The sequence below is a fragment of the Ambystoma mexicanum genome, chromosome 1p (genome assembly GCF_040938575.1).
Source record: "Ambystoma mexicanum isolate Mex_15411 chromosome 1p, UKY_AmexF1_1, whole genome shotgun sequence".
Taxonomy (NCBI): Eukaryota; Metazoa; Chordata; class Amphibia; order Caudata; family Ambystomatidae; genus Ambystoma; species Ambystoma mexicanum.
In genome coordinates this window covers 704,745,569-704,763,096 of record NC_090921.1, presented here as the reverse complement: position 1 = coordinate 704,763,096, position 17,528 = coordinate 704,745,569, and the positions used below count along the sequence as shown (strand labels likewise).

Here is a 17,528-nt window from a genome sequence, read left to right as displayed (position 1 = left end):
TTCGTGTGACAGCTTCTTTCTTCTTGGCTCTCGAGCCGTATGGCTCCCCCACACCGGTCTCAGCCTTTGAGTCACTCAATCCGCAAGAAGCGGCGCATCTCTCTCCTACCAGCAGCATACTGCGACTCTCTGCACCTGCCCTTTAAATTTCCAAGTCACAGGTGTGCATGTGTAGCAACTAGAGCGCTCCTTGTGTTTGTGGCCTTCCCCATTCTGCATTGCTCGGTTCTTCTTCCTCGTCCCAGTATTTTGAGGATTCTGGGAAATGAAGTCCATTCTTGACCATCAGCAAAATGAACTTGGATGAACATTCTTAATGGTTTTCAAAGGCAAGTCAGTCCTGGATGATTGGTAGGTGGAACTGGAGAAGGTGTTTTCATAAGTTTCACAAGGCAGATAAGAGTTGTAAGGTTGGCCTATTGGTTTTGGGAAAAGGGTTTTACTACCCTTCATAGGAGGAAGAGGAGACATATGACAATAGGCCATGAGGGTATTAGGCATGGGAGAGGTATCCCCAAGGGGAAATTACTGTAGTGACTTTCTTTCGTCCATCCTTGTGTGTGTCCCCAAATATATGGACGGTACCAGTACCTTTGGCAGTGAAAAATGGGCTGCCCCTTTAAATTTAGCATAGCCCGCAGAAGCGTGGCCCCAGGCGTGGGAACGCCCCTGAGGCACGCCCTCCGGTGCCTCACCTCAGTGCCCTTTTTACACATCGGACGCTTGAATACCTGGCTATGCTGACAATATTAGCTCTGGGCATATTAGCAGGAGCCTGGGTGGGATGTATGGAGAAAAGGGGACCAAGGTCTAGGAGTACTCTAGTCACTACAGTAGTAACTTTAATTACTCATACGTCCCATTACCTTTCCTCCATCCTGGTGGGCGATTCCACCGAACAAGACAAATGGGTGGAGCTGTGACAACCTGCCTCGAACTTTAAAAGAAGCAAAAAGGTTCTTCAGAACCGCCTGACCTGGAGCTGGTGTCCAGGGAATAGTGCTTACAGAATGCAGACGGCATAGCCCAAGCAGCCGCCCTGCTGATGACATCCTAAGAAGCATGTCCTTGAAAGGTGACCGCTGTAGCCTTGGCCCTGGCCGTGTGGGCATGAATCCACACGGGAATAGACTTACCCATGGCCACATAAGCTTCAGAAAATTCCTGGACCATCCAACGGGCTATGGAGGCCTTGGAAGCTTGGGTGCCGGCAGCTGAGCCCCCGAAGGTGGCAAACTATGCCTCCGATTTCCGGAAAGATCTCGTTCAGGAGAGTTAGAAATTGAGGATTCTTCTCAAGTCCAGGGAATGCAACGCCCTTTCAGTTTCCAACTGCGGGCTCGGAAGAAACACAGACAGGCAGATTTCCTGGTCCAAGTGGAATGGAGAGACCACCTTGTGCAAAATGTTTGGATGAGTGCGCAAGATGACCTCGTCGTTGTGGAAGGTGCTGAAAGGCTTGCACGGCGACAGTGCCTGCAGCTCACTGACTCTGCACGCAGAGGAGTAACCAGTCTGATGTCCACTGTCGCCATCGGCTCAAACGGTTTACACTGCAAGGCCGCAAGCACCACGTTGAGGATCCAGACAGGGTGGGGCCTGTGCACCAGAGGAAAAAGCCTGGACAAGACCTTGAGGTGGGTCTTAAACACTAGGAAACCTGCTGAAAAAGTATGGTCCGGCGAGCGAGTTCTTGTAGGTCCTGATGGCTGCCAAATAGGTGCGACAGGTATCAACATGGACGCCCGACCGAGCAATGTGTGCAGAAAAAGACAGCATGTCGTCCAGGAAGCAGGTGAGGGGGTTCAACCCCTTGTCACAAGACCAGTGGCAGCAACTGGTCCTCTTACTCTTGTACTGAGAGAGCGTGGATGGCCTCCCGTATGATCCACAGCCCCGCCTTGCTGTGCAAGGAAACCCCTGCTGGGGATCGGAAAATCGCCCCCTGGGAGAGTGACTGCAGCAGATTTGAGAACCACCCCCTCGACGGGCAGTGGGGGGCAATCGGGATGAAGCTGCATCCCAATGAGGTTCGAAATTTGCAGAGGGTCCGCTCGAGCAATGGAGGAGGAAACGCATAGCACCCACAGCCATGCAAGCAGAGCTGGAACACATCCCCAGAGATCCCTGACCCCCGACTCACCTATGAAGCAAAGAGGAGGCACTTGAAATTCAGAGGAGATGCAAATAAGTCCAGATCCAGATACCCCCATCTCTGGAAGAAGGGCAACAAACAGTTGTGTATCACCCATTCGCAGGTGTTGAACCCCAGGCTGCTGAGCTTTTCCACTTCTGTATTGTTGTCCCCTGGGAGCTGGACAGCGGAAAACCATATCCCCACCGACAGGGCCTACTCCCAGATGGACACCGCCTACAAGCATAGGTTCCATCAATGTTTATTCAGGTAGAACGTTTTAATGGAATTGTCGGTCCTGACCAGAACCGCATAGACATCCAGGATAGCCCACCCCCTCAGCATGTGAGGGAGGAATCTGTTGTCACTACCAGAATAGGCTATGGGAGAGTAAAGGAGGCTCCCACTGTCGCATTGCAGTCCATAAGCCACCAGTGAATAGCCAGAAGGAGGAATGGAGGAATAGGGAGCCTGTCCCACTGCACCCAGTCTCCTGATTCCAATTGACCGCCAGGTGGAGCTGAAGGTGTCTCATCTTGAGGCAGGCATGCCACACTGAGCACTCCGGATGCCATGAAGCCCAGAAGGTGCTGGAACCACCATAGCGAGGCGGTTGAGTTGGCCAGGAAGTGCCGAATTGCCCTCTGAAGGGACTGCAGTCTTTCGATTGTGGGGAATACCCTCTGAACAGCTGTGTCCCATCAAACTATGAGGAACACCAGGTCCCTGTAAGTGATCAACTGCGACTCCGGCTGGTTGGAGGAAAACTCCAGCTGGTGAAGAACATCCGCTAGCAGGAGTGCACTGCCCCCTCGGGTAAACTGGCCTTGACCAGCCAGTCGTTCAAATACGGGTTTAGGTGGTGGCCCTCTAAGCAGAGGAGGCCAGCCACCGCATCCATGAGCTTCGTAAACATATGAGGGGCCGAGTTGAGGCCAAATGGCAGCACCCTGTATTGGAAGTGGTGACACAACCGTGAACTGCAGGAACCTCTGGTGCGGTTGGTAGATGAGGTCAAGTAGGTACGTGTCTTTGAGGTCTAGGGAACACATTCAGTCCCCTGTGCACAGCCACTCCACTATGTGCGCTGGAGTAATCATCTTGAATCGTATGAGAGGTAAAGACAGGTTGAGGAATGATAGGTCCAGGACTACCCTCAGGCCAGCCGCCTGTTTCTTCTTAGATACGCCAAAAATCCTGGAGTAGAATCCGGAGCCCCTGTCTGACAGAGGCACTGGTTCCTCTGCCTGCATATCCAAAAGAAGAAGGATCTCCCGGAACAGTTTTGGCGGCCCTATCTTTCGGCGGTCACATCTGCAACAGAGGGGGAGGAGAGGGCAGAGGAAAAGGAAGAGTAAGACTGAAGGCTGTGGAGATGACTTAAAGAATCCAAGGACTTCTGAAAAAACGCTTCCAGCTGTCCGCAAAGAGAGCCAGCCGGCTCCCCACAGGCAAGCTGGGTTTACTGAGACGTCATTGCTTTTTGGTGTCCGAGGTGGGAGTGGAAACGAAAAAAGCCTAGCGCGGTTGCTGCGGGGACCTGTCTGGCCGCGGCGTACCGGGGTGCCTAAACCCCTTGAAGCCACTGGAGGAGCGGGGTTTGAACTCAGACCTGTCACGTGCCCCGGCTTTGTCAAGAACTTCGCAGTCTGCATTGAGGTCTTCTTTTTTGTTAGTTTGTCATCGGTGGACGAATTAAACAGGCCTGTCCCTTTGAACGGAAGATCTAGAATCCTCTCCTGCACATCTGAGGAGAATTTAGTGGCATGCATCCAAGCTGTCCGCCTTATCTCAATTCCCACCAGATGCCCCGGCTGGCTGTATCAACGGGAGACCGAAGACCCCAAAAGATCCTGGGCCACAGCGCAAGCCTCCACAAGACCAGCTTTGGAGGAGTCCAGACTCTCCGGGGGAAAGTCTGGCAGGAACTCACCGATCTCTCGCCACAACTTCTGGTTTGCAGTGCCTATGAGGGCGTCAGTATTAGCCTGACTCATGTGCAGCTCGAGATTGAGGTAATATCGCCTGCCAAAAGACTGGAGGGCCTTGTCCTCCTTTGACAGGCAGCTGGAGGTGGCCCCGGCCGCGGAAGACGAAGAGGAGGGGTTTGAATTCAAGGATGCCACTGCCACAGCTTAGGAGCGTGGTTGAGGGTGGGACGCCAGGAGGACTGGTTCTCCATCCAAGAGCCGAAACCAAATGTCCAATTTCTTATTTACTTGGGCTTTGGCCCAAGGCTTCTCCCAGACTTTCTTAGCCACAGATAAGATGTCTTTCTGAAGGGGGATGCCAAACAGCTTGTGGCGCGCAGGGCCAGGACTTCTGACAACAAACCTGTCTCTTGGGGGCCTGCTGAAAACAAAGTAGAGGACCTGGAGCAGAGGCGTAGCCAGGATTGTCTAGCAAATGGGGCCGGACGCTAATGTAGTTGGGCCAACTGCACTGACGAAAATATCTGTAAATGCCCACGCAGCACTGCTGAGTGGGTATTTACAGATTTTGGGTGGGCCTTGCCCCTCAGGCCCTACCCTATCTACGCCTATGACCTGGAGGCAGCAAGGCGAACGGAAGCGCACGCAAGACCCAATTACGTTTAGATTGTCACACCGGAGCGCTCTGTAAGCGCCCACTGGCCAAGTCTAGGTTCCTTAACCTCATAAATAATATAAACGTAGTTAAGCTGAAGAGGAAATTTGTTTAATACCAAACTAATGTAAAGCAGGCTAATTATTCTGTTGCAAACCATGCCGATTTAAAAAACCGCTATCAACTAAAAGGGAGCAATTAGAACTTTGTGGGTCATATTAAAAGCCAACAACAAGAGAGGGTAATAACCCGAGAAGAAAATACAAATCACAATTGCCCAAGCCAAAAGAGGGCAAATAAGAATTCCAGTATTTGTAAAGACTAATGCCCATATGCAAAGGAAGTCATATGAGGAAATGGCTTAAACCTACATTGCCAAAGCCAAAGAAGTATGAAAGTAAGAACGAATTGCTATCAGCATTTGGTTAATGACAAAGTATGGAAACAAGAGTGGCAGGAGGGCTGCCCTTCTGATAGAAGGTATTCCGAAGGAGTGGAGAATAACCTGCACTGCGTATGGTAATCACAAGTGTGTAATAAATAGCACCAATGTGTTTCTTGCGTCTCAGAAGAAATACTTAAACATGATGCTGTGAAGCAAAGGACATTGCTAACTTGTTGGAAGAGAACCTTTACCACAGAAGTACTTGTAGTTGGTAGTCTATTCTGTCCTGGCAGGAGAGTACACCAGGGCAGAGAATCTTGTAGTAGTACGCCTGGCAGGTGAGTGGACCAGGTGGAAGTTATTGAAGTACTGTGATGTGGTTAAAAGTCTCAAAGAAGAAGTGGCAGAATCATAAGAGGTTTTTGTGAACGGATACAGAATCATCCTGACAAATTAATATCAATGATGCAAGTGTTGTGTGAACTGCTGCATAATTATCCAATATTGTCAAACAAGTGGTTTTGTGAACTGGTGCAGAAATATCCTGAAAACAAAGGTTTGTTGAAACTAATGAAGTCATTAAAGTTACTCCGTGTAGTGACTAGATTACTCATAGTCCTTTGTCCCCTTTCCTCCATCCTTGTGGGCGTCCCCCAACATGGGGACAGTACCGGAATGCTTGGCAGTGAAAAATTGAGCTTGCACTTTAAATGTAGTACAGTGCGCAGTGGCGTGGCCCCGGGCGTGGGAACGCCCCCGAGACCGCGCCTTCCAGCACCTAACCTCAGCCCCCTTTTAACATATCGTACGCTTTAATACCTGGCTATGCTCAATATTTTAGCACCTGGCATACAGTGGGGGAAGGTGGGTGGGACGTATGGACGAATGGGGACTAAGGATTATCAGTACTCTAGTCACTACAGTGAGTAACTAGAACTACTCATATGTCCCGTCCCCTTTGTGCCATCCTTGTGTGATTCCACCGAAGAAGACCATAGGGTGGAGCTGTGACAACCTGCCTCATACTTAAGAAGAAGCAAACAGGTTCTTCAGAACCGCCTGACCGAACTCTGCATCCCACCTGGAGATGGTGTCCAGGGAATAGTGCTTACAGAATACAGACGGCATAGCCCAAGTAGATGCCTTGCAGATGACATACTAAAAAGCATGTCTTTGAAAGACGACTGCGGTGGCTTTAGCTCCGACTGCATTGGCATGCATCCCCGAGGTAACTGGCTTTCTGAGGGCCGTATAGGCCTCTGAGATGGCCTGGACCATTCATCGGACAACAGAAGCTTTGGAAGCCAGAGTGCCGGGAGACGTGCCCCCAAAGGTGATGAACAATGCCTCAGATTTCTTGCAGGATTTTGTCAGAGAGGGATAGAACTTGATTACTCTCTTGAGGTCCAAGGAATGCAAAGCCCTTTCAGCCTCTGACTCCGGGTTTGGAAAGAACACCGACAGGCAGATTTCCTGATTAAATTGGAATGGAGAGACCCCCCTTGGGCAAGAAGTTCGGATGAGTGCGGAACATGACCTTGTCGTTCTGAAATGTGATTAAGGGCTTGCAAGACGACAGAGCCTGCAGCTCGCTGAAACCTGCATGCCGATATGAGCGCCACCAATAGCACTGCCTTGAGTGTCACCAGCCGGATGTCCACCAAGGCAATCGGCTCAAAGCGCTTGCGCTGCAAGGCCACAAGAACCACATTAAGGTCACAGACCGGATGCAACCCATGTACAGGAGCAAAGAGCCTGGACAACCCTTTAAGGTAGGCCTTAACCACTGGGTTGGCTGCTCAAAAAACGTGCTCTGAGGAATTCTTGTAGGCCTCAATGGCCGCCCGATAGGTGCGGCAGGTATAGAACTGAAGGCCAAAACAGGCCAGATGTGCGGAAAAAAGCCAGCACGTCGTCCAGGGAGCAGGTGAGGGGATGCAGCCCCTTGTCGTGAGCTCAGTGGCAAAATCTAGTCCACTTGCTCTTGTACTGAGATCGCGTAGACAGCTTCCTGTATGATGTCCCAGTTGTCCTCCGAGTACTGAGAGTGGTGCAGTCTCAGCTGGTCAGGAACCAGGCCGGTAGTGTCAGCCTGGCTGGGTCCAGGTGCTCCACGGCTGCGTCGTGTCCAGAAGCCCCTGCTGGGGATCAAAAGATGGACAGGTCCCTGGAAGCACAACTGCGGTAGATCCGAGAACCAACCCCTCGTCGGCCAGTGGGGCGGTGATCAGGATGAGGCTGCATCCCACTGAGGTTCGGTTCGAGCAATGCAGCAGTCCTCTGCTGGCTCCGTCGAAGTGGGAGACCGAAGACTCCATGAGGTCCTGCGCAACTGCCCAGGCTTCTGCCAGGCCAGCTTTCAAGAAGGCCTGTCTCTACAGGGGAAGGTAGGAACTCCCAGATCACTCGCCATAGCTTCTGGTTTGTCGCAGATAAGAGGATGTCAGCATTGGCCTGTCTCAAGTGCAGCCTGGAGTTGAGGTAGCAATGCTTGCCAAAAGACTCAAGGGCTTTGTCCTCCTTGGAAAGACAAATGGAGGCTATTATTTGGGGACAACCCCATCGATGTGCCCAAGATTGAGTGTGCACAGAGCGGGTGGGGAAGGTAGAGGCCCGAGGTCGGTCCTGGCCCACTTTCATAACTACTTAGACAAGTAGAGGATTATGGCGAAAGCCAGAGTGGCGGGCCCAGTGGTGCTTGGAAGTGCGAAAAATTGCTATTTCTCAGGAATTATCCTGACTTGCGTTGGCAAAGAGACGCCTGTGCCCCCCCACTTATGAAATGGCTTAACAAGAAGAGGGTGAGATACAGATGGGGCTTCTACTTCTCTCTTTCCTTTGAGGTTGATGGCTAGGACTACAAACAGGTCACAGAGAAGGACATATGTAGGGTCACAGGAGGAGGAGAGCCCACGCCTGAGGAAGGCCCGAAGGAATCGGAGGATCGATGGTGGAGTATTAAGGGGCCAAACAGATGCAGGATGCCCGGCTCAAGGAAATTCAGGAAGTTGAGCACGCTCCCTGATGGGGGTACATAACTAGTCTGCTGCAGATGATGGAGAACTTCTTGGCAATTTGGTACTAGGCAGTTCAATATCACATGTTTTATTGCAGAGGAGTATATGGATGTTATTGGGATCCCTAACGGCGATGGGATCTCGGTTTTGTATTTGGTGAAATGGTTGACCCAGACGTTGCCGTGGGGGAGGAGTGCGGGATGTTGCGGAGCTTGAAGGGGGGGGGGGGAGTGTGGAAGGTTTTGATCTTAGAGGAGAAGGGGGTGGAGGGGACAACCTGGCTGATCGGGTCCTACTGGTGGTCCGGTGTTCGACCAGTGATGTTAACTGGAAGGAACCGGGCGCCACTAAGGGATGGGGGTGGGGAGGTGTAGGAGAGGTATAAGGGGGCTTAGGGGTCCTGGTATAGGGTACTTGTGGTTGAAACATGATAAAGCTGGAGTAAAAATTGCTTGAAATGGGAGGAAGAGTGAGCTTCCTGAGATGGGAACAAAATGGCAATGGCAGATATGAGGGGGAGGGAGGACCGCCTGATGTGCACACTGCATGTGAAGGGACTCAACTCCCCAACTAAAAGGTCCCTCGTGGCTAGAGAGATTCGGAGGATGGGGACAGACTTTCTCTTCTTGCAGGAGACTAGGTTTCTCTGGGGGGACGAAAGGAGGGTTCCCTGTGGTCTTCTTGGGCATAAAGATTAGGGATCGGGAGACTCAGAAAAGGGGGAGTAGGTATCCTGATTCATAAGCAGTTGCGGATGGAGGTTTTGAAGGTGTGGAAGAGCACGGATGGAAGGGCCCTGTTGGTTCCAGTTCTGATAAAAGGAGTGAGGTTCACCTTCGCGACAGTGTATGCCCCTGATCAGGGCCAGGTGAAATTTGTTAAGGCAATGTTGATGAAGGGTCTGAACGAAGGGGAAGGACACCGAATTGTGGGGGTAGATTTCAATATGTGGGCAGATCACAGTATGGACAGGTGAACAATGGGACCGGTGGGGCACGAGGCATCTGGTGGGGGAGGCGACGGTCTTCGGGAGAGTCTAGATGCATGCAGGCTGCGGGCTTCTTTCAACCAGAGAGGGGTTTCACCTTTTACTCCACACCCCATGGCACCTTTACCCGCATTGATTATCTTTGCATCTCAAGAGAGCTGTGGGAGGCGGCGATGGGATCGGAGATCCACCAGATCAGTTGGTCGGACCACGACCTGGTATCTTTGGACATATCATGGCTGGTGTTAAGTTCCCAGAGTTCGATGTGGAGATGTAATGAGTCCCTACTGAAGGATCAGGTGTTCAGAAGAGAGTTTGAGGGGGCGATTAGGGAATTTTTTCTTCCCAACAATACAGGGGAAGTGGATCGGTGCACAGTGAGGGACGCTACTAAAGCGACTTGGAGGGGCTTACTGATTAGAGAAGGGGCCCGGAAAAAGAGGGAAAGGACACTTTTGGAAAATAGACTGGGCTTGGGGGCCAATGAGAGGCAGATACACGCATTGGAAGGGGAGGTGAGAGAATGGAGGGAAGTGGGGACAGGAAAGAGGGAAGAATTGAGGCTGTTGGAAGAGGGCAGGATAGTCCGTAAACTCCAGTTTCTAAAGCAGAAATATTATGAAAAAGGAGACACAGCAGATGCACTGCTGGTGGCACGCCTGAGGGGACAGCGGCCTGAAAGGTGGATATCGGAGCTGTGGGGCAAGAACAATGTTTTAGAGGTGACTTATGAGGGGTTCCTGGAGACCTTAGCCTCCTTCTACGAGGATCTATATGAAGGTGGATGTCAATGAGATGGGGAGGGAATTGACAGTTAATTGAGAGATATCCCATTACCAACACTGACACATGAGGAGGCTAGTGGGCTGGATGCACCAATTACTGGGGAGGAGGTTCAGGACCAAATTGGATAACTGCAGTTGGGTAAAGCACCAGGGGAGGAAGGATTCACCTCAGGCAAAGCATTTTCGAATTTGCTTCTTACATTCCTGGTTCAGTTATTAAATAACATCTTGGAGAGCAGCCAGGTGCCCAAATCGTTTGTCCGAGAACTTATCTCTGTTATACCTAAGGAGGGCAGGGAACCCCTAGTATGTTGCTCGACCGCCCGATATCACTCCTCAATGTCAAAGCAAAGATATTTTTTGGGTCCTGGCCTCTAGGTTGGAAGGGCATAGGCAGCGACTGGTACATACGGACCAGGTAGGCTTTATAAGGGGACGTCAGGCAGCTGACACCATGAGGAAATCCCTGCATCTGATTATTGGAGCTTGGGATGAAGAGGAGACCCCACTGCCCTGTCGGTAAACGCAGAAAAAGCCTTTGACAGAGTTGAGTGGAGCTTTCTCAAGGCAACCCTTTTCAAGTTTGGCATAGGGGACAAATTCTTACAGGGAATTATGGTGGTATACTCGAGACCCAGGGCTTGCGTGGCGGCAAATGGGGGCTTCTTCCATTGGTTTGGGGTGGGGGTGCAATTTTATTTGCTCTCTCCTTGGAGCATTTGGCCCAGAAGTTGAAGGATGATCAGCGCGTGGAGGGAATAGCTGTAGGAGGGGTGAATATAAATTGGGTCTCTACAAATATGACATGCTGTTGCACGTACGGAACCATGACCCCCTCAGTCCCAGCGGTGGCGGAACGGCTTGAGCAATATGGGAAGTTATCAGGGTTTAAAATCAATAAGGGGAAGTCCATTCTGTTCCCAATGGTTGACATGGGGGAAGGTGATGTTCAACGATTGACTCCCTTGGGGATTGCGGCTCAACTTGGATAAGTTGGAATATTTGGGAATTAATGTCACGAGGGAACCGCAGGGCTATACGAGGCAAACTTTCCCCACCTAATTATGAGGCTGTTTGAGGACCTAGAAAAGTGGAGTAAATTGAGTGTATCTTGGCTCGGGCGACTTAATGCTATAACAATGGTATTCCTCCCGAAGATTTTGTACTGGTTTCCGATGATCCTGATATGGATCCCAGAGTAATTCCTTCGGGAGATTCAAGGGCGTCTCCTGCAGTTTCTGTGGCAGGGAAAGAAGGCCAGAGTGGCGCATTAAGTCTTTGTCCTACCGAAGGATAGAGGAGGGGTAGGTTTCCCGAATCTGTATCTATATAATAAGGCTGCCCACCTTTTGAGCCCTCATCTGTGGGAGTTAAGGGAATACCAATGGGTTGAACTAGACAATTTTACCTTAGACCTGCAACGGTGGCGAAATGGCTATGGGTACCACAGGAACGGATCCCGAGAAGGGTTAGAGAAAATCCTATTCTAGGAGTCATTTGGAACACTTGGCGGCAAGGCCCAGTGTGTGATGAGGGGAGTTACTACATGGCCCTCCCCGTTGAGCCACTTATGGGTTCCTGGAGTGAGGGATGGCATCCCGAACACAGAAAGGTTTCAAAGTTGGTTTGAGGCTGGTTTAGAGAGGATTGGCCAATTATGGAGGCAAGTATACAGAGGGACCCTACCCCAATAAAGAAACTCTTGGACTTTAGAACAGACTTTAGAACGGAGATGAAATTGCTGATTTCCTCCCTATAGAGGGTTCTGCTGGAGGCAGGGAAGGAAAACACGGAGACGCTGCAGAAACATTGGCAGAGGGACTTGGGGCTAGTGCCTCAATGGCACAAAATGTGCCTCAGGGCTTTTAAGGTGTCGATCGAGTGCCAATACAAGCTCCATGCGATTTAACTCTTGCATCAGTGGTAATTTGACCCAGTGCGCCTTTAAAAAAATTTACTCTGGGGCTAGCACTCTGTGTTGGCATGAACGCGGAATGCGGGCAGACTATTGGCACAAGTGGTGGGGCTGCGAGAGAGTTCAGGTCTTTTGGGATGAGGTGCTAGGGTGGATCAATGAGCTGGTTGGGGTCACCCGGGACAGAAGACCCTTGTTGGTATTATTTGGTCTGGAGGGAAGAGAGGGGGACTACTACACTCTCCCACAAATGGTCCACTGTTTTCTGCTGACAGGTAGGGCTACACATTGTGCTTGGCTAGACATTGGAAGAGGGTTCAGCAGGGGGTGAATTGACGGTAGGGGTGTCACGGTATTAGTTTTATGACGGTACGATAACCTTCTTGCCAAATGACGGTATATCATGGTTATCGCGGTATAGCAGGTGGAGTTAACTAATCTTGACAAATATTTTCTAAAAAGGTCATAAATTGACAGATTTATCATCACAAACAAAACCAGGCACCCAGGGCCAGAATTGGGCTTTTCAACATACTTTCCACTGAAATGCCTTGCTTCCACCAAACACAAACACACGTGTCGAGAGGAGGAGGGGGGAGCCCTGCTGCAACTGGCAAAGCAAACTGAATAGCTTTTCTTAAGTGGTCATTTAGGCTTTATGCTCCCCCACTGGCTACTGGTGAAGATGAACATGTTGCCATCTTGATAACCTGCATGCCACCGATCAATGGAGGCTGATGGTAGTATACGCTTGTGCGCATATACACAGACACACACACACACACACACACACACACACACACACACACGCACTCTCTTTACGTTACAGCCTTTAGTTTACTTGAGGGTCAAAAGGTGTTCAGTAATCACGGACATGTTACCCTTTGGTATGGCAGCAGGGAATACCCACAGAGATGAGGGAATTTCACAGTGTGACTTATTATATGTAAATTCAATGATAGAACCAGGGAAATCCCCCATTGCCATATGGCCATTATCCATTATAAATATATAAACCCAAAGCCGCCAACCCAAAGTAAACCCTTTTCCTTCTTGGCACTGTATCTATTCTTCCTATTGCTAACATATTGATTTTGTGTCAGGCACGTGTGGTTTATGGAATGGCATTAAAAACTGCTCCAACTGAAACTACTTGGCAGACGGCACATCCAACAGTGCAAGACCAAGACGGCGCAGCACTTGCTTACTGCAGCCTTTCCAAATCAGATTGAAAAGCACATTTTACGGTATGAACGGTATAAACAATGTGACGGTTATTATTGTTCAATTAAGTGGTTCACGGTATCTTTAAGTTATACCGTTACATCCCTAATTGACGGTGGAGGGTTGTGGGCCGCAGGTGTGTTAGGTTCACCGACTGTTGTTAGTGGGAAAGGATTGAGGAGAATGGATGGAGGGTGATCACGGATTGGGAGGTCCTACTTCAAGCTGAGCTGAAATGATTGTGGGTCTGCTGCGACTTACTGGTGCGAAAATGAAAAGGGACATCTATGCCAGGCAGAGGGAGGGTGATGGGGAGGTTTGGCGGAAGATGGCCAGTATGTTTAATGCCCATTTCTGAGATTGTTATGTGCCGCTGGTCTTGTTTCTTTTTTTTCTGTGTTGTATTGTTTGGAAAACCTAATAAAAATGTAATAAAAAAAAGTAAAAAGAAGCATGTCGCCAGAACGCGAGGGGCACGGCCCTCAGCTGCGCTGGGCCTCCTTTCCTGATCGAAGAATCTAGGAGTCTAGGGTGTGTAGCCGTAAGGCTGCGAGGGGCAGATGTAACCCTGCAGAGGCCATCTGCCTGTAGCAATAGGGTCTGCCGCCGCTTCCCAAAGGAAAGGGACTGGAAGCTTCTGGCAGGGCCCACTCTGTGTGTGAAGGACCTCAGAGAGGCCCTGAATCCGAATCCAAGATTGACGTCGGCCCAGCAGGTTTTGTCGCGTGCTTGTCTGCCATCTTTGGGCCTGGCGCCATGCGAGGGAGGGCACACAGGCCCTGTGCCACGTGCTGTCTCAGACATGGAAGGCCCCCAGACCCTGAGTAAAGAGCGTGGACCTCTGAGATGGATCCGGTAGTCTCTGAGCCCTCAGCCCGCATGCCGGTAGTCGAATCGCCATGCACAACAACCTTGGAGGTGGCTTCGGTAGGCAAAGCGCCCTCAGCTATGAAGCTGGTAGTCGTTTTGGATCGTGCTTCGAACTGACTCTTGGAGGTAGAACACAATGATCCTTTGCCACCTTGGGCAGAAGAGGACGACGAACTGGATCATCTCTCCGCGGACTGCCTGGAAGAGCCCCTGGGCCCCTCGGCTTGGGAGGCGGTAGCCTTAATGGCCTCAGGTCTGCCAGAACCAGAATACAAAATCCCCATCCCAGTGTAAACCCCCGGGAAGGAGTCTCTGTGCTGAGAGGCCTTGCTAAACAAAGGACCTACCTTGTCTTGATATGGGGTCCTGGCGACAACCTCTTTCAGATAGCCTGGAGGAGAAGAATTGAAGATCTCCCTCCAGCAGGAAAGACGATTCTTCAAGGCCTGGTGACCGAGAGTGCTGCAGGAAGCTGCACGCGTTCCAATGGTGGTTGGGCCCCAGTCACTCAAGACAAAGCACATGGTGGTCTGAGGCTGAGAACAAGCAGTCGCAGGATGCACATCTCGTGAAGCCTTCTGCAGCCAACATGCGCTGTGGGAGGCAAGGCAACAAAGGGAAGTGATGAAGATAACAAAAGAAACGAAGAAAAGGGAGCATGCGGCAAGCTGAAAAGTCTCTGCGCCTAGCTGTCAGGTCTGACACCGTTGTGTGGAAAAAGGGATGTAGGTGATGCGCCGGAGGTTGGGGTGTCGAGGGCATTCATATGCCTGGGTTTTGTACCTCCGCGCACTGTACTAAACTTAAAGGGGAAGCTCAATTTTTCGCTGCCAAAGGTTCCAGTATCGTCCTCATGTTGAGGGACGCCCACAAGGATGGAGGAAAAGGGACGGGATGTACGAGTATGGAGGTATTCTTTGTTGTTTCAAGATCTTTGTCAAAAGTGACCAGAGGAAAACTATGTTGAACATTTGTGAACTGTTGGTTGAATTCGTTGGAACCAAAAGGGATCTGAAGTGGAACTTCAAGACAGGATTTCCATTTTTTTTTTGGAACGGTTGAATAGAATCCTGCTTGAATCTCGGGAAAGGGAATTTACCCAGATTATAAGGAGAGACTTATCAGGTTGTGGAAATAACTGATATATTTGTGTTTTGTATGAACTGCCATATATTACCTTATTGAGTTGTTGTATGTATACGTGTGAGGGGCACATATCTTTTGTTGAGAGCATTTCCTTTAGTTTATTTTAGGCAGGGAAATCCTCATCACAGTAGGCATAGTGAGGCGTTTGTCCAACCTTTTGAGTTAATAAAATGGCATCTCTTGAAAAACCTTCACCAAGTTGTCCGCCTTACATTTCTGACCCCTTACAGCTCCCAGGTAGTGGCACAGATGCCCTGGTATGTTAACACTGTTACTATTTTGCTTGGATTTGTTGGAGCATGGCATGCTATTGTTTTCTTGCCTGGTTTCGGAGACTAGCCATTTTAAACTCTAACGACATACATATTCCTGGATATACTGACAGCACTTACAGCAGACAATACACAGAGGATGATTACAGAAAACAATTTATGGACTCAAACATTATCCACGCTCTGCTCATCAGACAAAACTTGAGGCAATCCACTGAGAAAAAAGTAGTAAACATACATACAAGTACATTACTGTCAAAAATAGCTGTTGAGGCATTGAATATCTGCAACAACGAAAATGTTAATATCTGGTGGGTTGGAAAGAGGGTGGTAGGTGCTAAGGAGACCACAATATAGAGGGTGTGCAGTGGGCATGTACAAGGCACCATGAGTGCATCTCATAATTGAGATGGACATTTTCAGGGTTCTTTTGGGAAAGTGAACAATACGTAGAATTAAACTTAAGATGGACCCATGAGAACAATGTCATACGACAAAAATTAGATGCTTTGGGGATACCCTAGACCATAACTCACTATGACCTACTACTGTCGCTCTATACAATCCACATGGAATGGTTGATGGAGCCCTAGATGTAATGCAATGTTGACACCAAAGACAAGATAAGGCCTCTTTAGAAGTTCAGTGGTGTCTTGAATCTCTAAGGAGACATCCATCTCCCACCAGTCAGTCGATTTTCTGCCTGACCCTCAGAGGAGGCGTTGTTGAGGTCCCTCAGATGAGGTCCTCCCCACCCACCCCCCAAGACCTCAATGGCCTGTGATCTCACCGTTTTTCCCTGGGACTTTTTCTAGGAGATTCAGTAGGATTTGGTTCAGTTTTTCCCGTTGAATCTGCCTTCTCTCCTCTGGAGTGCACAATCGTCTTGGAATAATGCTGGTCTCCTCCACTTTTTTTTCAGCGTGACAGATCTCCAGGGAGCTCACGTCTCGCTCAGACTCATCTAGGACGGGCATTTCACTCGAAGCAGCTTCCTGACTTGCCAACACCACCTCCATGAGAGGCAGGGGGTCTTCATCCTGGCTGACCTCTTTGCGTGGCAGTTTTGAGCGTTCTGATTTCCAGGAGGACCTAACAAGGGTAAAATGGGGGTAGAACGGTCAGTGCTTCTTGAACAAGAGGACATGTCTCAGGATTTAGGAGCTTATTCAGAAAGGTATACTACAATCTCTTATACCAAAGTAACAATTAACTTTTAAAAAGCTACTGACCTTTAAGTGTTTTTCGACCATTTTGGCATTTTCAATATGTTCACATGCTGTGGTGATTGGATGCCCGGTATCAGACGAGGTCTTAGAAGGAGAACCTTGTCTGAAGCCGGGATACATAATCACATGCAAATGTATGGAAGACACAATGCTTGAGAACATTTATATGTGACAATCATATTTAACACTAGCAACAATTTAAACAGCCCCTTAAGCCCAGCTCACACCACCTCCCCCCACCATATCATGTCTTCTCCCTTTCCTCAAAAACCAGCAGCAACACCATATGTTTTTTGTTGGTATGCAGTGATGTTATCGAATAGAAAACAAACAATGCATTTTTAAACAAACCCAAAACATCTATAAAAATAAAATAACACATTTTAGAAAACTATATATATGGGGTTGGGAATAGGGGTAGGGGAAAAGTCCAAACAAAAAAAGGGGGTTTTGGGAGGGGGACCCCCCCCCAAAAAAACATCAGGGGGCAGGGGGGGGGAGAAATCTTAATTTTTTTGATGTTTATTCTTCGTTCAAAATTCATTCTTTGTTTCATCATTGGATAAAATCACATGGAACCGTTTTTGTTCTGTGTATTTTTTTTCCATTACGTTTTTATTAAACATTTTGAAAAAAACAATTCACCAGATAACAATGATCAATGCGGTTAATCAACCAAAGAAACATCCTGAATACCCCACCCCCCCGCACAAGAGTTAGCGAGTTCAAAATGGGATCTTTACACCCGAGGAAAAAACAAAGGTATGAGATGGTGAATCAAACATTTGCTGACCCTGGTGGGTTCAAAGTTAGCCAACGAAAGAGGGTGGAGGCCGTATGCATAACTTGGGAGACAACGGGGGGTAGGATGAAGAACCATGCATCAGAAGAGCAATCAAAGTCTCAGTGCCTCACAGTCTTCCTGTAACAGTACCGGAGTCCAGTCCAGCAAGAAGGATTCCATCTCATCGTGGGCC

At 49.4% G+C, this 17,528-nt stretch overlaps 1 protein-coding gene across 2 annotated transcripts in view; it reads right to left on the bottom strand.

Annotated features, from left to right (window-relative positions):
- Positions 1–17,528, bottom strand: part of ASH1L (ASH1 like histone lysine methyltransferase) — a 2,936,548-nt gene that overhangs the window by 66,580 nt on the left and 2,852,440 nt on the right. The window contains exon 27 of one of the 2 annotated variants that reach the window (XM_069650029.1): positions 16,113–16,414. The exons of the other annotated variant lie outside the window; for it this stretch is intronic. Within the exon in view, the coding sequence (XP_069506130.1) occupies positions 16,113–16,414 (302 nt within the window). The remainder of the gene's footprint in view (positions 1–16,112; positions 16,415–17,528) is intronic. 2 annotated transcript variants of the gene reach the window in all.